Below are 24,439 nucleotides of genomic sequence, written 5' to 3' on the forward strand. Positions count from 1 at the left end.
TTTGTTTTATGCGATCTATTTTTGAAATTAATAATTCTACTTAAGTAATCACAAATAAAATACTTACAATGAGTATTTAAATTTAACAATGAGTAAAAATTTATATCTTAAAAGATTATACATTATTAAACAATTTATACATTAACAATTAAAAATGATTTTTAAAAAATATACTCTATTACTTTATTTTTTATGTGTTCTGGAGACAATATTATGTTACGGAATATTATTCAACAGTCATATTGATAAACCATTAGAAACTGCTTTAAAATTAGACACTGGATTTGATTATCCTAATTATGATGAGCTATGTAATTTGTCATTTTCAGATTTCAAAAATAAAATCTGGGCAGGTGATCAATACCCTGAAAATATTGTAATAACTAAAAAAACAAACATAATTGGATTGGACCTTTTTTGTGGTAATATATTTAATTTTCTTCAATATTTGGTTCTTTTTTCCATTTTCATTAGTATTTCACCTCCACAAACTGATAATATAAACAGGGTAATTTTAAATGAATCAATTACAAAACAATATTTAGTAACATTGTTCAAGTGTGATATCGGAAAAAAACTAACAATTTTTTGGATAATACATTTATACACTAAATATATTCAATTGTTTGGTAATGAAATATATCAATATCGCAGGATTATTAAACCGACTCATCTAATCGTTTACAAGTTATTAAAATATATAAGTGTACAATTATGTCGAAAAAATAATAAATATGACGTAAAGAATATTCCTTTGAATATTATGGNTTCCTTTGAATATTATGGACACATATTCAACACTCACGAATCTAATAGATGTTATGAATCAAAGAAAAGAAAAGAATAAAAATGTATTAAAAAATACAGAAGAACAAGAAAGTTGGTTTTCATTCAAAAATATTTACCTATATGACATAATTGATAAGAAAGAATTATTGAAAACTATTATAATGGATTTTGGTGAACAGAGTGAAGATAATTTCGAAGCTATTTACAGTGAAATATATGAGGAATATACAAAGGCAAAGAATTATTTTAGGTTTGATATATGGATAAAACAAATTGGAATTTACCAACAAAAAGTGTCAAATGTATTTAAAACCGTTTTAATGCATTTAATAAGAGAAAGTTTGATATACAGTACATTAATGTTAAATAAAAAAAATGCAAAGAGTGGTTTAGAACGAATGTATTGTATAGTTGCGAATTATGTTAAGTGTTTTGATGGGCAAGAAGTTCAAGATGTACAACAAATATTCAAGTCTTTTACCGAATTACCGATATTCACTGAAAATTTTAATTTATATTTTATTGTCATTATTTCAAAAATCGAAAGCATAATTAACAAAATAAAACCGAACTCTTTTAATCTTATTTTAAATAATTTAATTAGTGATCCAGGGTACAAATCGAATATCAATATTAGAACTAATGTATATATTTCTGATACTATATTAAGTGTTGATGCTATCAATACNAACTAATGTATATATTTCTGATACTATATTAAGTGTTGATGCTATCAATACTATTGAACATTTAGAGATATTCACAGATTCGAATGATATGAATATGAGTTTAGTAAGAATATATTTATTTATGGAATTATTCAATAAATCATTCCAAAATGTTAACTTAAAAAGCATTTTATCATATTCAACATTTATTCAAATATTCGAATTATTCAGCGACCATAGAGATAATAGTGAAAATCAAGTGAGATTATTAGAATTATGAAAAATATTTTGTTTAAAACGGTAAAGCAAATTTCAAACAGTTATTTTCGAGTATCTCATTTTATTTTAATACAATACTAAATTATTTAAAATTTTATTTGAGTATATTTTCACATCATTTTTTATAACGTGAATATTGTTTGTTGAATCATTTAATTTATATTTATTTATTCAATTAATAATAATGTTCTATATTTATTACTGTGGAAGTAATTCTCATATATATATATATATATATATTATTATTAAAAATTCTACATTAAAACTGTATTTTAAAAACAAATTTTATAAACATAAAACAAAACTCAATATATAAATTACGTTTGAGGGCAAAGTTGTTGTTTTGTTTTTTTATTAAAACTTATCTAGTAGCTTTACCGGTATTTTAAAATTATTTTAGATACATAAATACTAAAATAAATAAAGAAAAAAATTGTTTTTAGAAAATGTGACCAACGCTGAATCTAAAGACAAGACGCTACCTTCTTTAATGATACTGACACAGCCCCGCATCGCTTCGTGATACACGATACTCTTCGTCTCGTGTCATTTTTATCAGTCAGTCTGATAAAATACTCATAGTATTTGACTGACCAACACCGCGTGCCATACGCAATGGTGCAAAATCCAGCAAGTACTGCACGGCTGACGACAACCCGTCAGAAATAATACGCTGTCTTCTTCCCGTTGTCACAGTGACAACGTCGAGGATGTACGCCATCTTGTCCTCGAGGTTGAGGTAGGGAAAATTCGTTAACGCAAGGCAGCCCTTATCTGCCACAATGTTTGGCGACTTTGCTCGTTGAGCTCAACCAAACGAAGCAACAGGAGGTCTACCGTCTCGTTACCAGTAAAGGAGAGGGTTTTTTTGTTGTTTTCCATTTTTTTTTCCTAAGGCAAACAGAATCACATAGATAATTAAAAAGTCAGTCTTCAGCTTAGTCACCAGCTGTAGTAAAATTTCATACTTCTTAGTATGTATGCGCGGGGTTTAAGACAAGAAACATGTACTTTGCGAAGTGGTATTTTATCGATAAGGAAGACCCCTTGGCTGATTTTCTCTTTTAACCTGACCGGGCCCCACCATTTTGGTGCAAAGCCTGCGTGAAATTTTTTTTCTGCGTTCGATAGAGGATGTGTTTTATAGTAGACGGTGTTACCAATGGTGAAGGTCTTACTTCCTTTATTGGTTGGGTTCACAACGGTGTTAAAAGTTGTCATTTTTTTTCACGCTCTTGTCGTTGGTTGTTAATTTTTAATAATTGGTTAAGCTCGTTATGTAATAAAGTCCAGTCGGCTGGGTGTTTGCTTTCTCAGAATTAAGACGGAGGGAGGGTACCCTGTTTGTTCGTTTCGACGATTTCTTATAGCAAAAAGAATGGGAGGAATTTTTAAGTCCCAAGAGGTGTGACGTTCGTCCGCTAATAATGCTCGAAGTCCTTTTTTCAGCTCTTGGTTCTGACGCTCGACTGGATTAGCACGGGGGTGGTATATAGGGATCGTCCAACCTTCTGTTCCTCACGCGTTAAGGGCGCCGATCATTTCGTGTGAAACGAATTGGAGGCCATTATCGCTGAGACATACTCGTGGGTACCCAAAACGGGAGAAAAACTCGCGTTCTAACGTTTCGGTTATAGTTTTAGTAGTTGGCGCACCTATAGGATAAGCTTCGAATCAACGGCTAAAACAGTCAGTAGCAACCAGTAGATATGTTTTTCCCCTACTTGTTCTTGGATAGGGGCCCATTAAATCTATACTGATTACCTTCCACGGAAAGCGTGGTTTACGGACGGTCAATGGGTCTTCGGGACGCACATTGAATAGTTTAGTACACGCACAAATATGACATGATTTCACGTACATACGGATCCTGTGCTTTAACCTCGGCCAATAAAACCGTTGTTTAATTGCCCTGTATGTCTTTTTCCAACCAGGGTGACAAGCAAGAGGGCTATCATGATATTCCCGTATTACGCGGTCTGCTTTAATGGGGGGTATCACTACTGGTGTGTCATTCCCTATATGTTTTCTAATCAACCCGTTAAGTAAAACGAACTCATTTTTTTTAATGTCGGTCTGTCTAGTATTACGCGCAGGGTAATCCGAAAACAAATGTTCAACCAGTAGTATTAATTTAGGGTCCGCTGATTGTCATTGTTTTATTTCAGTCTCAGTAAACGATAAGCTGTTTGGCTTATCTACTGCTTGGGTAATAGCAAAGACACTATCATTGGGCCTACTTATCGAATTGTGTAACTGAACAATTGGGGCGCCCTAAAGGTTTTCATCGAGAGTATCTTCATTTACGGTAGGACCGGCGGCGGGGTAGCGTGACAACATATCTGGACCCTCGTTAAGTTTACCAGGAACATGTGTGGTGGTAAAATCTAAATTACCTAAATGGCGTGACCATCGGGTCAATTTAGAATTGTTGTCTATAGCTTTGTGTAACCAGACGAGGGCTGAATTGTCTGTGAGTAATTCAAAGGGTAGGTATTCTAGATAAGGACGGAATTTGTCTGTCGCCCATATAATAGCGAGACACTCCCTCTCTACCACTGCGTATCGCTTTTGCGTCTCCGATAACTTTTTGCTAGCGTAAGAAATTATTCGCCTTTCCGCAGGGTGATCGCCCTTTTGAAAAAGAATCGCTCCGACACCTATCTCACTGGCATCAGTTTGAAAGCAAAACGGTTTTAAGTAGTCAGGAGGAGATAGTCTTGGCGGGTTGCACAGGGAAGTTTTGACCTTTTCGAAGGCAATCTGTGCAGCTGTCGACCAAGACCATTTATTTTCTTGTTTCAGTAAATCATTTAGGGGGGCCACGGTGTCGGCGTAGTTGTCTACAAATTGGCTGTACCAATTGCAGCCTCCTAAAAATTTACGAAGGTCTCTTACGTTTTGGTGGGGTGAAAAAGCGCATATAGCCTCGAGTTTTTCTGTGTGTTTTTCGATCCCGTCTGCGTTGACTAAATGACCGTGGAAAGTGATTTCGGGGAACCCTACTTTGCATTTTTTTACTTGGCATGGTTAGTCCATGTATTTTTAGCCGCTCGAATACTTTTTCTAAGTGGTTAAAGTGGTCATACAAGCTATTTGAATATACTACTATATCATCTAAATAGATCTGTACGAAGTTACCCAAATACCCTCTTAGTACCTCGTTCATTAGGCGGACAAAATTCACAGGGGAGTTTTTTAAACCGAAGGGATTGACTTTAAATTGATAAAGTCCTCTTTGAGTTCGAAAAGCGGTAAATTTGCGGGTATTGGGGTTGAGGGAGACCTGCCAAAATCTGCTTTTAAGATCAAACACACTAAATATCTGAGCTCCTCGCATATTTCTGATCATATCGTTAAGGTTAGGCATGGGGTAAGCGTCAGAGATAGTAGCCTCATTTAATCTCCTATAGTCAACGTAAAGGTGGAACGAACCGTCCTTCTTCTTCGCCAAAACTATCGGAGCGGCGAATGGGGAGGTACTAGGTTCAATTAAACCTCGACCTTCCATGTCTATAACCATATCGTCTATGATCTGCTGTTTTTGCTGTGGGTAGGGATATTATTTTAAGGTGATAGGGGTTGGGCTTTTTAGAAGGATGCCATGCTTAATCAGTTTAGTGCGCCCTACAACATTGCTAAAGACTTCGGATTATCGCAACAGCGTTTGAGTCAATAGTGTCTGAGTGCTCGGGTCACCTGCAATGTCTAACTGAAGAAGATCTGGCCTAGGAGTGGTAAGAGTATGGCCGGCTCTCCAATATGCGGTTGTTCGCTTGTTCGCTCCTAGATGGATAGTGCCTGCGCCGTAATCCCAAGAAACTTCTTGCGATGATAAAAAGTCATGTCCTAATAATACGTCGTCGCAGTACAAGTTATTTAAGATAGCCGCGGTAAACTGGATATCCAGTTTGGCTATTTTAGCGTCAAAAATTACGGTCCCACTAGTGAGGGTAGTGTGGTCGTCTGCCAGCCTTACGGTGGTTTTTAGTCCATTTATTACAGTACCAAATTTTCTTGCAATGTCTAGGCTTACGTACGACTTAATGGCTTGGGAATCTAATAGGGCTGTTACGAAGTCCGTTTCGAATTCTAATTCAACTGCAGGAGTTGTAATTTTCTTCGGACATGTTCGTGGGCTCCTGTCTATTTCGAATAATTTATTAGTGGGCGGGTGTAATTGGTTTTTAACCACGAAATTGATTGACTCACTGACGGTTTTACTCGCCATTAGTGGGGTTTTCGTTTCGATTACATATTCCTCCTTATAATATTCGGAGGTATTGGGCCCATTTCCTAAATGGGGGAGCCGAAAGGGTGCTTTTTACAAAAGTGGTCTGTAAATCAGGGATGTCATCTGGGGACGGTGGAGGAGCATTTTCTGAAATTTCCTTACCAGTAGTTCGCGGTTCAAAGGGTTTAAAATCTATAAGGGTAGTATTTTTTTTTCTTTCTTTATCGGGTCTGTAGCCTAAGGGTTGCGTACAAGTGACATTGCGTCGATATTATACGATAAGGGTGGTATACCTTGCGTAACAAGACTGGTTATTTTCCGCGCGGTTCGCCTTTTCGATAACGTTGGTTGTGGTAACTTTTTATATTTGCTGGAGGAAGGAACTAAGCTCCGCCGTTTCCCGAAACCGTAGGGGCATTAGGGCATTGGCGGTTCCAATGGTCGCCTCCGCAGAAACGGCAAGGGTTCGGTGGTCGTGCTTGATCGGTTTTAGGACGATTTGCCGTTGTTGTCGTTCCGTACTTTGAACGTAGCGCGTCTTTGGTATTTAAATTGCGAGAAGGGGCTTCTAGGGCTTCCGCTATATTTTGTAGCTCAACAAACGACGTAGGGTATTATAGGCGTACTATGCTTCGATACTCATCGCGCATCAATCCGATAACGTGGCGTATTATTTAGGCTTCAGTTTGATCTGGGCGCACACGTCTGGCTAAAATGTGTTTATTTGACACAAAATCAGCCAGGGGTTGTCCGACGGGTTGTGGAGATGTAAGTAAGTCCGTTTCCAGTTGCGCCTGAATGTCAACATTATCAAAACGCCTTACCATTTCGTGACGAAATTCCAGCCAGGACATTCTCATTAATTTTTTGGAATTCTACCAAATTAACGCAATGTCCCTTAACTGGGGGACGACTGCTTTTACCTACCCTGATTGGTGAATTCCCGCTTGCCGAAGTAAGCTCTCAACTTCGTTCAGGAATTCTTTTGGGTCTTCTTCTTTATTACCGTAATAGTCAGGAAAAGAAGCTCGGACATTTTTCATGTCACTATGCGGTATGAGGACCGAGTGATAGAGATTTGGGGAGGGTAGATCCAACGATGGGGATGATCTTTGCGTTGGTTCAAACCGCACGGATTTTGTGGTCTGTTCGAAAGCATGGTTCCTTGTGGCGCATTCGCTTAAACGAGGTATTGTCGGGTTAGTAGGTAGAGCTGTACTACTGAACAATAAATTTGTGGGGGGTTGCATAAAGTTGTCGCCTCTTGTTGCTCGATTAGTGTTAATCGGTTCAATAAGTCGGCGTGCTGCTCATGGCTCGTATCGGGTAATATATTATTGTTAACCTTGATGATAGGGGGGTACTGTGTGGTTCTGGTTTGTCACCGATGTTTTCATCACGCCCTCCATACGCTCAAATAAATCGACAACGCGGCGCTGTTCCATAATGAAACTTGTCATGGTCGTCTCAAGCCCCGTTGGGCGTAGGTCAACTAATCCGGCATGCGTAGTATCGCGTAAATTTTGGCGAATCGCCCCAATTTGTTCGCTCGCATTTCGGATATTATTGACATAATGTAGGTCGTCAGAGGATAGCGAGCGTGAGCTTGCGCTGGTTACAGAAACTGATAGTGTCGGTTTATTTTGTGTGTGACTTAATTTGTGAGGGATTAACAACGTTCTCACGCTATTTGTCAAGTTAACGGGTTCGTTATTTAACAAAAGCGAGTCGAGTGTAGTGTGCGCTAATTGTTCCTCTACAGTACGATTTGTCGTTAATCCGAACACTAGCTCATTATGTTGCGCCGGTTTTTCGGCGGTTAACGACCTCGAGGGGGTAGATGTTTCCTTCTAATATTATTAAAAGTTCGTTTTGCGAACCGACGGTTGGTAGAGAACGAAAAGCGCATTCGTGAATTAGTTCGCTCTTCGTCATGTCAAAAATAGTTTTGCTGGTCATGTTAAGAGCGTAATTTAGTCGTACGAGTATATATATAGTTAGAAGTAACTGAATATTTTTATTGTTGTTAATAAAATTTATTCTCTTCTAAACTATAACGTCTATCGACAAAATTATATTTCGCTCAGATTAAGAGATAGCTAAACTGGAGGGTTTTGGTTTATAGGAACAAAAACAATTATTTTATAAATATATTATTTACAAAAAAAAATTTTTAATTCTAAAACTAAAGAAGAGAAATAATACATTAAATATATCACAGCTATTATCGTAATTTAAACGTGATAGTATTACTAGGCCAGTGACTTATTTTAGTCATTTGTCATTTGTCGATAATATTTGTCGTAATGTATTTCACGATTGCGTTGATAAATCAAGGTCGCAAAATCGTATGGTAAGGTGTAATAGTGTAGTAGTGTGGCGTAAAGACCGGTTCAGATAACTGATATGGGAAATATTATTGTTCCGTTCGGCTTACTCACTATCTCTCGCTATATACTATTTTCGTATTTAACTATACTGTGATTACTATCACAATTATTTCACAATGCTATCATCAATGTTTCTAATCCGGCTAAGTTTAATTAAAGGCGGGAATGAAACATGTTATTCAAATAGAATGCGTTTCGTGATGATAGGGTGGAGGGAAGGGAATACTAAAAAGTATGTAATTCTTATAGAAATAAAAGAAAAATTTAATTAATTAATCTAAAAAAAAAATTATTACTTACCAGGTTCAATTCTATACGGGGAGCCAATTTTGACACGGATAATTCGAGTGTCAATAAAAGTTTGTTTCTTAAATATAATATATGTAACACAAATACGCACAAAAATGTCTAAAGTATCACTACAATGGCACTGGCCGAGAGCAAAAGAAAACAAGAGAAATTAAAATAAACCAATATATATATTTATATATATATATATTACGATTTAAATGAAGAGATAATACAACTTAAGATTTTAATTTAGATGTATAAAAGTAACTTTTAATGTACAACACGTGACGACGGCGGATAGAGAAAATTCACGTAGGACATCAAAAACAAGAGAGAGCGTTCACCGCCGGCGCTCGGTGGTCGACCGCGCTCCAGTAGATAGACTTTGCACCCTAGTTAGATAGCGCAGGTACTCTAATCAGGCTGGACTCGCGATGTAATAAGGCGGTTGATGGAAAAGACGAGGTGACCGTGTATTAAACGTATCGCAAAATATACGGTACCGTGTCAAATATTGCTTTAAGAATCATGTTAATAATTCCGCTTACATCAGCCGGAGCAGAGAGAACATTCTCGAAACTAAAACTAATTAAAACTTATTTAAGAAGTAGCATATCACAACAGAGACTTACAGGACTTGCTACAATTTGCTTAGAAAAAGAACTTTCAGAACAATTGAGTTATGAAAATATCATAAGTGATTTTGCATCAAATAAAGTCAGAAAAATGATTACTTGTTAATATTTTATATTTTTGATTGTTTTGATTTTATTTACGTATAATAAGTAATATACAGTAATTGTTTATTTTAAAACCGATTTTGAGTTAAATCTCTACTAAACTATAACACTATTGCACAATATTTTTTTAAACCCCCCTTTTTTTTACTCATCAATTGACAAAAAAAAAAACAGGTCTTTAAAAAATTTCAACCCATGTAGTAGTAACGGCCATATATTGTGGCGTGTCCCCGGTGGTTCTATAGTCCGCATATGTGTGTTGTAACAAATTAGATGGTGCTTATGTGAGTAACCATCAAGGGAATATCGTCCCGCATCACTCACGTCCAAGCACATACGCAAACGGTCTATTGTCTATGTGGGTTGCTCTCCGAAGAGATTCGCCTACAACTGTGATCTCAAACGGTCTGTCTAGACCAGTCGCAGCAGAGACTGTAGCAAACCCTGACGCATCGCCACCGACAAATCAAAAATCAGAACGCGAACTGCCACGTCCTCATACCAACGGAGGGCTCCACGACAGCGAACATTTGACTTCCGTGACAGAAGAACGTTCCACGCATCATACTCATCGGTGCGGACGTATGTTATCATGTATATCTTGATATATGTGTATATAATATATTTATACATGTTTTTTATTGTTGTAATTAATTTAAAATGATTCTAATTTATTTATAATATTTAATATAAATAAAGTTAACCGCATCAAGTTATCGTGGACTACTTGTATAATAAATATACCGACTTGCCTCTGTTAGCATACTTACCTCCTTTGGCAAACTTTGTCCTGCCTTGGCAAACGGAGTATTTGGTGGGCAGGGAGCCGGTATTGTCTCAGAATTAATCCTAATAATTCTATTATTTAATTATTAGTTTTGCTCATTTTTTACTTTTTTTTGTTAATATGATTTTTGTACTTTTAGCATGACATCATAGCCGTATGTATGTTGTTTAATATTTTTTAATACCAGTAATGTTACAGTTAAACAGTTGCTTAACAGAAAACTTCATATATTTTTTAAATTTATTTACGACTATAATATATCATTATTAAGGCTCAAAATGTATAGCACTTAAACGTTTTGACCTTGATACTTTTCTCTTTAATGGTATTAAAATAGCGCTAAAAACATAATAAAAGCAAAATAGAACATAAAATTGCGTATTTAACTTATTAATTTTCTGAAATAAATTTATAAATTACATTGGCATTCCTAAAAAAAAAAAAAATAAAAATGTCAGAATTTATATTTTTAAAATCCCATTTTACTTTTCGAATTTGAATAGGACTTAAAAATTCAACAATTATTATTATAATGTTCTTCTTAAACTATTAAATTAAAAATAAAAATTGCTAATTTATTTGCATTAGTATATAAAATTACAACGTAAAAAAAAATATTATATCTTATATGTAAAACAGTTTTAAATTTTTTTTTTTTTTTTATTAACCCGAAAGTTGGTTAACAACTCCAATTTTCTCCATTATATATTAAATATGGCTCATAAAATACATGTTTATCAATATATATTTTGAAAACATTTTTTCATTATTTGATTTATATATTTATAAATACTCCATTAAAAATTCACAAGTATTACTGTATATTTATTTTAATTAAATTTGTTTTAAATAAAAAGTGTAGGCGTTAACGCTCTTTAAAATTTGATTCAATCAATCTTTTTGTGATTAGAATAATGAAAAATCCCAATATTTTCTGGGAATAAATTTTAATCTTATATTAAGACTTTGAAAACTTTTATCTTATATCAAAAAAACCCAGCACAGGGAGACGCAGCATAGAGGTGACGTGGCATAGTTGGATCAAGTATAATGATATATGATAATGATTAAAATCACTATCATAAAAAACGCTTCGATGTAAATCTTTAGATAGTGCTTAACTTTGTCTTATTCCAAAAACTACATGATCTGCTATTTCCTTATTTATGTTCTGATTAAGATAAAGTATGTCGAATGAAAAAGGGATATAAATATTATTTCTCATAAAAAAATTATGTTGATCCATACACTTTTCAAAAAGTTATAGCATTTCAAAGTTAAAAATGTAAAAAATAAAATCGAGAATATTCACACAAAAATAGCATTCGGTAGCCATTTTCACTGCGAAGGCAAAATAAAGTCCAAAATTTATTTTTTTCCATAATATTAGCTTTAATTTAAGATATATGTTAAAGTGTCAGTCTTTCCGAAACATTTTCAAAAGTTAAGTTGAAAAAGTTCTACTTTCTATATGCATTTTTCAGATTTGAACTCCCCCGTATATAGGGAAATGGTCCGATTTAAAAAAAAGTATGTCGAATGAAAAATGTATATAAATACTACTTCTCATGAAAAAATTGTATTGTTCCATACATTTTTTAAAAAGTTATAGTATTTTAAAGTAAAAAATGTAAAATATAAAATCGAGAATTTTCACACAAAAATAGCAATCGCTATACATAAGCTTTAATTTAAGGTATATATAAAAGTGTCAGTGTTTCCGGAACACTTTAAAATGTAAAGTTGAAAACGTTAATTTCTTGTGAAAAAGTTGACATTATAAATCCCCTTGTGGGCAGGTAAAGGGTTATATTTATAAAAAAATACATCAATCATCTATAAAAAAAAATTATATTGATTTGTTCATTTTTGAAAAAGTTATGACAGTTTTAAGTAAAAAAAATTGAAAAAAATTAGCGATTTTTAAATTTGTAATTTTTTTGGAGATTTCCCTCATTATGGGGAACAAGGAAAATTTTTTCAATTTTTGAGGGTAATGTCTTCGACTAGATACAATTTATGATCTTTTGACGTATAATTGAAAGAAATCGGTTTGGTGAGAGCCAGTGGAGGATCCAGGGTAGGGGCGCAGGGGGCGCGCGTCCCCTCTTCAGCTACTGGCTTACTGATTAAATTAAAATACCTTTAATTAGGACTTGGTACCTAAAAATCTAAAAATAAAAATAATAAGTGCATGCGAATTGTGTAGGAACACCCATTGCCTTATCGAAATAACATCAATAATAGAACATTTATATATATACATATATGTACTGACATACTGTATTATAACTCTATATTGAAGCAATCGTGTTATTTATAGAATACGCTACATATATTTTTTATTTTAAACTTTAACGATTGCTTAAAACATGGTTAAGGTTCAAAATAAGTGATGATAGATTAACAGGTCTTGCATTGTTGTATATTCACAAAAATATTAATATTCATAATAATATCAAAAATATCATTAATAGATTTACTAATGACAAAATAAGAAAATTAGATTTTATTCTTTAATTATCTTAATAGTATTTGTTACAAACTTAGGTGTTAAGTTATAATATTGTAAGAAATGTATATTTTTTTTTTATTTGTTAAATAGCTTTTAATTTCAAAGAAAGTTCTTCATATGCAATTAATTTTAATTAACGAGTTTATTTTTATACACCTATGTCCTCAAAGTCATCAAAAAACATATACTATAGTAATTAAAAAAATTATTATGCAGCAAATATTAAACGAATTTTTAAAAATAGAAATGTAATAATCATGTAATAAAAACATGTAATTTAATAAACACAAAATAATAAATCAGTTCTTAAAAGAAAAAAATGTATCTAATGACGCCCTCCCCCTGGTATAAATTCTGGATCCGCCCCTGGTGAGAGCTGTAAAACCAATACCTTCTCAGCTTCGCATCAAAGCTAAAAACAAATTCATATATTCTAACGTACATTATCCTGTTGATTTTGAGTTGCATGCAAATCAGTATAATTTAATATATCACTATTTATAATTAAACCATGTTCACATCAATAATGTATCTAGGTATAAATTAAATCGTTTAAGAAAATAAAAAAATGAGAAAAAAGTTGTTTTTCATTTAAAAAATTCTATTACTTGTTCTTTGTACACGGAAAGGAATTTTTCTTAAGACCATTTTATTTTATATATTTGTCCATGGAACTGATTGTTTACAAATATTGGTTATAAATGATTAATTAATAAATGAAATATTCAAGAAAAAACCCTATAAGTCATAGGGTTTTAAAATTTATTTTTGTAAAATATTTCACAAAAATCATATGAATTTTTTCATCTTAATGAAAAATATATATTATTTTTAAATGCATGTATAAATTATTGGAAGTATATAGACATAGATTGGGTATGTATTAAAATACTTTTAATTCAATAAATACTTATTTAAAAGTTGTTATCAATCTATCAACATAATCTGGTAAGAAAGGGTTAAAAATGGCTTATTAAAATGTTGAAAAAATATTTTATTTTTTATTTTTTATTAGAGATAAATAATAAAAAAAATGCGTTTAATGTGATCTGAAACTTAAAAAGTTATTTAAAAATAATAGTAGTACAAAATATTCGATGGATCAATAGTTATTAAAGATGTCAGAACATAGTGGGACACTTATGTAGTATTTATGTTTCTCGATTTGTATAACTAAAATATACCAACTAGTATTTGTTTCGTATTTATTTTACTTTTGAATTAAATAATTTAATTTATTTTATTTAAATCTACTTTATACTAATAAAATTATAAATATAATAAGATTCATAGAACAGAACATACGATAAACGATCGCAGTTAATAGATTCAGAAATTTTTAATAATTAGCAAGCTTTGATCATGCAATAACTATTTTATTATAAAACTATCATTTTAGTTAAATCACTGAATAGATCATATCTATTTTTTAAGTAAATGATCATTATTATTTGTTTTTTCATATAATCACAGCTGTATAAATAGGATTTCGGCTGCGAAATTGCGTAGACATTTTTTTAGATTGAGGGAATTTGGTATTATGTTAGGGATACATACAGAGTGGAATATATCTAACTGATAACTCATATATCTTATGATCTACATAATATTTTATACTTTTATTTTTTTAATCAACTTTTACAATATAGAATTATATTTAAACATTATAACATTAAATATATTTAATGTTATTTTTCGCAATGACAAAAAGTATTTAAAAATTTTTTTTACGATTTGAATATAGTCATTTTATAGATAAGTTTTAAAAAAAAATGTTAATACCAAATAGTCTTAATACCATGCACAGGATAACAGGGAAAAAACATGTTTTTCAATTTTTAATAAAATATTTTACTAGGGTTAAAAATTTCATTTTTTTTAAAATTTATTCCTTATATCTTATAAGGGTATCAAGTTTGATTTTACAAAACATACATATTTAACTAACTTTTTGAAAATGAATAAATAAAAATAATTGTTTTTTTTTTTAAATAATTACATTATGTATTTTCTTTTTATTTGGTATACATATTTCAAAAATATGACTTTTTACCTGCCACGAGGCTATTTCAAAATATCAACTTCTTCATAAAAAGTAAACAATTTCAACTGAAACTTTGAAAATGTTCCGGAAATATTTCGGACTTTATATACGAATTGATTGTTTTAACACTAGCTATTCAACTTTTTCAATTTTTGGCGCTATTGGATTATCTAGATTAAATTCGGGTTCTATTGATGTATAGATCATCAACATAGTCCAATGAGAACTGAGCATTTACTTGGACAGAAAAAAAAAACACTTCATGGTAAAATTAATATCTATTCTTCATATAACTTTATATCAAAACTAAAATATGCTTTAAAAATATATAAGTTAAAAAAAATTACAGGAAAATGATGATTGAATCAAAAGATATGAATATTGTTAGTTAGATTAATTCACTCTGTATATTTATTTAAATTTTATTCATCAAACTGTGTTAATTTTTTTTTATTTATTATAGTGATTTTTAAAAGCTCTAAAAATGTTTTTACTCGAGTAGTTGGTTTTTTTTAAACCCTTCATATATTTTTTTACTAAATGCAATTTATTGCTTATATTATTAAAATTAATTTACTGTTTTTTTTTCTTGTGTTAAAGTTTTAATAGGTTGAAAAGAGAAGGGCCATTCTTACGTAATCGGCACACTATGAAATTGTCCATCCTTTATTTTACTGAAATGCCTAATTCTGTACCTAACAAAACAAGTTAAATATATATGTGGCCTTCAAGAAAAAAAAATTATATACTTATATGGGATGCACTAAAAAATATATTATATAAATAATTTGAGCAACAATAAAAAACTAATTCGATTTTTATAAATTTGTAGGCCTTTAATATTGTCGCCCCTTAAAATATGCCGCTATAAGCAATAAGGCCAGCATGTAAATACGCCGCTGGTCATCTCATATATATAATTAATAATAAAATGTACAATATAACTAAAAATTATTAATTTATTTAATAAAATTTACAAAGTTCTTAAACAAATAAATAACATACAAAATTAGAGCTCAATATGTTGTTTATTAAAATAAATTATTCGTATAATACTTTATTAAATTTATAGCTTATGTTTTATGCAATCTATTTTTGAAATTAAAAGTACTACATAAATATCCACAACTAATATATTTATGTAGAGTATTTAAAAAATATATATATTTTAAAATCCAACTATTAAAAATGATTTTTAAAAAATATAATCTGTTCCTTATTTTGTTATGTGTCGTGATTACAAAAATATGTCATGGAATATTATTCGGAAGGTTAATTGATAAACCATTAGAAACTGCTTTAAAATTAGACACTGGATTCGATTATCCTAGTTATGATGAGCTATGTAATTTGTCAAATTCAGAATTCAAAAAAAAAATTTTGAAAGGAGATCGATATCTAGAAAATATTGTATTAACGAAAAAAACTGTCATCATGTTGTTGGACCTTTTTTGTGGTAATATGTACAATTTTCTTCAATATATGAAACTATTTTCATTTTTTATTGAAAATTCACTTGGACAAACTTATGATATAAAAACAATTATTTTAAATGAATCGATTACAAAACAATTTTTAGTCACACTTATAGAATATGATATTAACGATAAACTAACCATTTTTTGGATGATACATTTATATACTTATTACATTCAATTGTTTGGTAATGAAATATATCGATATAACAAGAATATTAAACATACTCACGATATTTTTTACAAAGTATTAAAACGTGTAAGTACAGAATTATGTCGAAAAAAAAATAAATATGAAGTAAATAATTTTCCTTTGAATACTGCGGAAAATTATTCAACTCTCACGAATCTTATAGATGTTATGAATCAAAGAAAAGAAAATAATAAAAATGTATTAAAACATACAGAAGAACAAGAAAATTCGTTTTCACTCAGAAGTATTTACCTGCGTGACATAATTGATAAGAAAGAATTATTGAGAACTATTATAATGGATTTTGGTGCCCAGAGTGAAAATAATTTCGAAGCTATTTACAGTGAAATATATGAGGAATATACAAAGGCAAGGAATTATTTTTGGTTTGACGTATGGATAAAACAAATTGGAATTTACCAAAAAAAAGTGTTAAGTGTATTTAAAACCGTTTTAATGCATTTAATAAGAGAAAGTTTGATATACAGTACATTAATGTTAAATAAAAAAAGTGCAAAGAAGGGTTTAGAACGAATGTATTGTATAGTTGAGAATTTTGTTGAGTGTTTTGATAGCCAAGAAGTTCAAGATGTTCAACAAATATTCAAATCTTTTGATAAAATGCCACTATACAATGAAAATTTTAACCATTATGTTTTTGTCATTATTCCTAAAATCGAAATCATAATAAATAAATTAAAACCAAAATCTTTTAATCTAATTTTAAATAATTTAATTAGTGGTCCAGACTACGTATCGACTATCAATTCTGGACTGAATAAGTATCTTAGGAATAATAATTTAAGTGCTGATGAAATCAAATGTATTCATTATTTAAAGTCATTCACAGATTCGAATGATATGAATATCAATTTAGTAAGAACATTTTTATTTACAACGTTATTCGATAAATCATTCCATAGTGTCAACATAAAAAGTGTTTTATCATATTCGAAATTTACTGAAATTTTCAACATATTTAGCGACCACAGTGAAAGTAATGATGTGCGATTATTGGAATTCTAAAATTTTTTTGTTAATACAGTTAAAGCAAATTTCAATTAATTATTTTCGATTAATTTAATTCATTTTTAAATATTTACTAAAATTATTTTTATATATATTGGAATATATTTTTTACATTATGTTATCAGTATACATATTATCATTTATAATATTCAAATATAATGTGATGTTATCAATTTTACATTTATTTTACATATTATGAGTTTACATTATCGCCATAACAGAGTTCCCTTTTTAAAACATTAAATAACTTGCTATTACGGAAGAAAATTGAATTATTTGATAGTTTTTAAAGCAATGTAGAATGTAACTGAAAAATAATGAAATAGAACATTTGAGGGAAGTTACAATCTATTGTTTAAAATGTAATATCTCTCGGTGTGTAATAAACTAAAAAGAAAAAGAGAACAGTAAATGGTAATACATTAATAAATTAAAATAGTATTAAAAATTAATAAGACAAAATGTTTAATAAAAAGGTAAATACTTTAGAGTAGATAAATAGGTAAAAGGTATAAGATTGTGTGATAATCGTGAGATTTGACTAATATTAAGTAAATGATGTTTAATAAATTTAAAATTTTAAAATTTATTTAAGTGATTTGTTCGCAATAGATTGTCATTTGAAATAATGAGTTAAAATGATACTTACCTTATATCCTATGTCACATAATAATATTTTAAGTAATCAAACGTTAATTGTGTTTATTAAATGCACTGAGTGTACGTTACACACTACGTGTTATATACTAAAAATAAATTGTTACGAAAATGATTTAATTTTAAATAACAGGGTTTTATTTACAAAATCTATGACTTATTTTTATATGAAAACGATTTTAAACACTCTATATTTTTATTAAAAACATAACTTTTATAATACAATCATTGCTTAAAGTGCTTGAGGATACTCATTGCAGAGTCCGAAACGTCAGGGGGTCTATTTTTGAATTTTATATTGGTGTACTAATCTGTTTAGTATACTAAAACATAACGTTTTAGTGCAACTATTAGTGTGAAACTAAAAAACCGTATTTTTGAATGTTGGTATGCTAAAAAATATTTATTAGTGTACTAAAGTTTTAGATGATCTTTTTAGAGTGGTATCTACCACACCAATTATGATTTTAGTATACTAATGTTACTTTTATCATTCATATTTATATAAAAACTTATATATTTATAACGTTTTCAAATTTATTTATTATTAATTATTAAAATGGAACACTTTCTTAATATAAATTATGTGCAAGTTATTAGTAATTTAGAAATAGTTGACTATAATGGCCATTGAACAATGATATTTTGTTTAGCGGAGGATCCGTTCATTGGTATGTTACAAAACAAATTACAATATGTAAAATTATCTATTTACATTAATAAAATTTTATTTTCTGTAGTTTTGTCCGAAAGGGCATTTATACAAAAATTTAGACTGACAAAAGTTCTTGCATTAAATTTAATTAATGAGCTACGCCCATATTTAGAACCCCCATCGAGGAAGTCTGGNATTTAGAACCCCCATCGATTAAGTCTGCTCTAAGTATAGAGCGCAAAGTATGCAAAATATTGTACAATATTGACTAAACAATAAGTAAAATTTAATACAATTTTTGTCACTATAGGTACTAACAGCTTTACGATTTTTCGCTAGTGTTTTCTTTGGGCCAACAGTTTCATTTAAAATCTTGGTAATATTTTGCCATAATAATTAAGCATCTTTCATGGTAAAAGATGGTCCAAATTTTTTAGAATTTAATTTTAGATGCTTATGAACAAATTCAATTAATAATTGTTTTTGTTCATAAGTCACACTTATTGACTTTTTTTCCCCTCCATTGTAAAACATTACACAAATTGAAATAAAAAATACTGACAAAAAACTCGTGACAAATTTCTTATGGGTAAATTTTTTAGTTATCATAAATATTATCAAGTATTAACTATNACCAATCAAAAGATGATAAAAATAAACGAATACTATTGTAGTTGGCTTTTTTAAAATTGAAGTAGCTATGACTAGTGTCGCAACTGGGAAATTGAGTATTTACTGGCAATGATATGTTAAGTGCAGGGTGATGTTTGTCAATTGGTACAAGTGGTTCATTTGAATTTTCAACTACAAGATGTTTATCAGTACAAAATATTAGATCTAATGTAATGTTGTTTAAGTTAAGGACGTTATAAGCTTGATAAAACATTTATAATACAATCATATTTTATCTTTGTTAAAGAATTATTTTTTGAGAGAGTATATTTTATTGAAACATTGACCCCAATGATTTTAAAGCTCTGGTCACTGGCTTGGCCAAAATAGAATTTAAAAATATTTATATCTATGTAAAAAATTTATCAAGGCAGTATTGTGGTGGCCCAACTTGTACCGACAAAAAAAATCGAAATATAGATTATCTTCTTGATGAAAATGGCTAACGTATTCAAAAATATGTATAACATCCATACTGCGCCACAACCCCACTGTGCTACTTTTTTTTCATAGTAAAGTATATAATATAAGCTTTATTTTAAAATTAAATAAAACTGTCAATATTTCCGGAACATTTTCAAAAATTAAATTAAAAAAACCTTAACTTTTGTGCAAAATTTGCTTTATTGAATCTTCCCTGTGAGCAGGTTTAGAGTCTGATTTTCAAAAAAATTATATCAAATAAAAGTAAAATATCAAAAGTTTCAATATAAAAAAAAATTACTTTAATTTGTTTATTTTTCAAAAAGTTATGGCACTTTTAAGTATTAAAATATTTTATGTTAAACAGAGATTTCTACATAAAAATTACATTTTTCGTTAAATTCGACTGCTCTTTTCCCAAAGAAGAAAGGTGTCGGGACAAATTTTTTTTTTTGAACTTATAGTATTTATTGTAAGCTTTAATTTGATATATATTTAAAGCATGGAGTATTTCCGGAACATTTTCAAAAGTTAAGTTGAAAAAGTTAGTTTTTGTAAAAAAGTTGCTATTTTAAATCCCCCATATGAACTGGTTAAATGTTAAATTTAGAAAAAAATTATATCAAATGGAAGGAAATTATATAAGGTTTCAATATAAAAAAATATTATTTTGATTTGTTAATATTTCAATAAGTTATGGCAGTTTTAAGTACAAAAAACATCCCGATAGAAGGTAATTTTTTTTTTACAAACATTACATTTTTTGTTGAATTTCGGCAGCCATTTGAACATAGAAGATAAGGTGTCGAGACAAATTTTTTTTTTAATTTATAGTTCTTCTTCTACTTCTTCTATTAACTATAGTTCTACTATCCTTGTCCAGATCTGAAATCTAAAGTATTTTTATCACATTGCAAATATGTTATTGCACCTCCGCTTCATTATATTTTTAATCTTCCTTATCATATGATGTTTTTCCTGATTTTTAAAAAAATAGTATAATTTCAGTGTTGCCAATAGATTCAACTAATATAATAAATTATTGTTCAATATCAATGTTATCTTTTATCAGACGTCACCCGGCTACGTGTTTTGGAGGTTATGGCCTCCAAGGTAATTGTTTATAATTATTAAAAGCTATTGAATAAAGAATGACGCCAAGAAAATTTAAACTAACACCAAAGGCGTCACAGGCGCTTTATTCGCATAAAATAATAATTAACAGATTGAAATAAATGTATAAACGTATTCGTCGGCAACGCAAAATGAGGTAACAAAAATATAAAGGTAACGCGACAAAACTAATTTCTCAGAGATCGAACGGTCACTGACTGAACAGGGAGGATGGTTAATTTAAAAATCACATTTAAAAAGGCACACAGGTAGGGACGATTACATAATCAAAACTCACGACGAATAATACAATAAAATAATCACGCGATATAAAAACGGTAACACTGAAGATGACTAGCTGCTGATAGTGGCGGGAGTCGCCACAGGGTATATGATAGTTTGACTGACTAACATCGCGTGGCATACGCCATGGTACTAAGTACAGTAAGTGCCGCGCGTCCGACGACGACCCACCGCAAATATACATTGAAGTCACCTGTGTAATACCGAACTGCCCGCAACATTTTTACGTCAAAGCATCTTTTTAATTATTTATGCGGTGTAATTTTTTAATCTCTAACTACTGTGCAACATTATTTGTAATCATTTTGTTTTACCTTGTTTTTGTGCGAATAAACGGTTCCACGATATTTTTTTGTTATTAATAATTAATAACAAAAAAATACAATTATTGTATTGACTACAGTTTTTTCATCATAACCATATCACCCGTAACAGTTATCATTTTCAATATTAGCATATAATGTGATGTTATCATTTGTACATGGAAGGTCCACATGCAAATGTGATTCGTTAGCTGTAGTTAATGTAACATTATTAAGTGGATAAATACTATGATAATTAGATAAAAAATTCTTATTTATAATGCTTGTACTCACTCCTGTATCAACAACGAAAATATCTTTTTTATTTACTTTGACCATTATTAGTGGAGAATCGTTAATTTTAATTGAATTCAAGGATTGAGTGTTTAATTCACAACTAGTTATCCTATCATTAACATTGACTTTTTCATTAATTAAAGGTGTGTCAATTTTATTCACTTTTAAATGATTAGAATTGTGCGCGCTATTACAAACTGATAGTGGCGCAGAGAAAAATTGTAAGAAATAGAAGGTGGAACGTAATGTTGAATGACTATAATGAACTTCTAAATAAAATCTTATTAGAAGGAAAAATTCCAAATGAATGGAGGAATTATAATTATAAATTATAGAAGTATAAAGCTTATAAGTCATAGTATGGATATTTGGGAAAAGGCAATAGATAAGAGAATAAGAGATGAGACATTGATATCTAAAAACCAATTTAGATTTATGCCTGGGAAATCAACAATGAAGTCATTATTTTGTGTGAGACAACTAGTAAAAAAGTTTAGGGAAAAATTTTACTACTATTACTAGAGAAATACAAGAAGAAGTGCCGTTGAAGGTGCATGTTGTTTGCTGACGATATAGTGTTAATAGGAAAAAATGGGTAGGAAATTAATCAAAGGCTAGAGGTGTGAAGATCAATTCCTGAAGAAAAGGGTTTAAGAATAAGTAGGAATAAGACAGAGTATCTAGAGTACGACAAATAGAGTTTGACAAAGGAGAACACGTGGTAGGTGAAATGAGGAGATCAGTGACAATAGGCAAGGACGTGATAGGAAAGGTGGTAAGTTGTTACTGTCAATTTACATCAATTTCACTTGTTATTTATTTTTTGTTTCCCGAAAAAAAGCGCACTATGTTATATTATCAAGTCATAAGTAAGTTGATTATATTTGTATAATTAAAGTTTGTATTTCACATTGTATTTTATAAATGCCCGATTTCCCCCTTTTTTCTACCATATCTTTAGGGTTACCTAATAAATCTCTTAAATTAGATGTTACTAAAGTAATACCAAAATTCTTAAATATTTTAGCTAGCCCATTTGAGTAGCCCGAATAATATAAAATGGGTGATCTAATTACATATGGTTCCCCCACGCTAGTGAGTGTACTAGCTGCCTTCCTCAATTAATTTGTAAATCATACTATTAAAAAGTGTCAATTTGTCAATACAGGTGTGGTTTGATTTGTTTGGAATGTACCTGAACGTGTGCGTGTCTTTTCGATAAATTTCAAAATTTAGTTATCCCTCTGCTCTTTTAACGAATAAATCCAAGAAAGGCAATTTCCCTCTACTTAATAAAGGCCAAACAGATAATTTTAATAAAAGTCCGGTACATTCATTTTCTAAAAACTGAGGGGACGATTTAATTAAAAATTATACGAACATTGTTTCCAAACAAAATTTTATTACATTAGTTTTAGTGTGTTCAACTGCATTTTTTTATAATTATATCATTGATACCAATATCAAAATTCTACAAATCTAGAGTAATCCAACTTTCTTTAAATTTTTTAAAAATTAGTACATTTGGAGTTTAACCTCGAAAATATTTTTTAGTATTAATTCCAAAATATGTCTACGACATGATAAATACAACACATTATGCTCTAGGTATTGTTCAAGCAATATACAAGCGCCATTTAAGCGACCTGTATTAGAAGCTGTTGTGTCACAACACAAGGCCTGTATTTTATTTTTTACATCCCAAACTTATAATATATCAAAAATTGCATTTGCCTGAATCTCGCCAAAACCACTCTCAATTTTTGGACATGTGTTAACGTCAACCTATCGGGACCAAATTTTGCACAGTTTATTTTTACATGTATTAAAACAATTTTTTGGTGCGCGTAAATAGAATTTTGAAAATTTGTAATTAAGGACAACCTAAAAAACATTTTAGGGTGCATTTTGGCAATAATGCCATGGAAGCAGTGCCCCTACATTCAGACTTGCAGCGAGTACATTTTAATTGTTTGAATAATAAGAAATCAAAGTAAATAATGTTGTGTCCCAACTAGGATGAGACACGGGAACGTGTTTGAGTGGAATGTCGTTTGTAATGTGAAATAAAAGTACACTTACATTTAACAAAGAATACAATAATTGGGGATGGTGGTAAGATCAGAGATACCATTATGATATTCTTATATCATAAATTCCTAAAAATGCAACGCATGAAGAATACTACATTATAATAAAGTGAAAAAAAAATATTTAATTCAATTTTCTTTTGAACATTAGTTTTTAGTTGACAATAATCATTTTAAATATATAATTATAATTTCAAAAATAGTAATAATATAACAATTATAATTATAAGAAATATTCATGTATGAAAAAACTAAAATGCCCCTTTATTTGAATTTAATTTAACTTATAATTATAGCAATACTATTTTTTGGCCACTTTAAAATCATAATTTGATACATAAAATTAAAGTTGAGATCCATATAATTTATAAGGAATGGACTTAAAAATTACTTTAAACAGATAAAGGGATATATATCCCATTATCTTGTTATTTAAATATATATATATTTAACTAACAAAAATCAAAAAATAAAAATTTCGTAAACCTATACA

General features: G+C 30.0%; 2 protein-coding genes across 2 annotated transcripts in view; both read left to right on the forward strand.

Moving 5' to 3' along the window:
* Positions 1-910: 910 nt before the first annotated feature.
* Positions 911-1,484, forward strand: LOC126895653 (uncharacterized; the record flags this gene model as incomplete). Its single annotated transcript, XM_050667784.1, is given in 1 exon segment — positions 911-1,484. A coding segment is annotated over 1 exon segment (574 nt), but the record flags the coding sequence as incomplete, so codon positions are not given.
* Positions 1,485-15,871: 14,387 nt separating this feature from the next.
* Positions 15,872-24,439, forward strand: part of LOC126895370 (uncharacterized) — a 12,768-nt gene continuing 4,200 nt past the window's right edge. Inside the window, exon 1 of the mRNA XM_050667171.1 lies at positions 15,872-16,791. Coding sequence (XP_050523128.1) covers positions 15,926-16,791 — 866 coding nt within the window. The 5' untranslated portion in view covers positions 15,872-15,925. The remainder of the gene's footprint in view (positions 16,792-24,439) is intronic.

Source organism: Daktulosphaira vitifoliae, unplaced genomic scaffold, assembly GCF_025091365.1.
Source record: "Daktulosphaira vitifoliae isolate Bord-2020 unplaced genomic scaffold, ASM2509136v1 Scaffold_1, whole genome shotgun sequence".
Taxonomy (NCBI): domain Eukaryota; kingdom Metazoa; phylum Arthropoda; class Insecta; order Hemiptera; family Phylloxeridae; genus Daktulosphaira; species Daktulosphaira vitifoliae.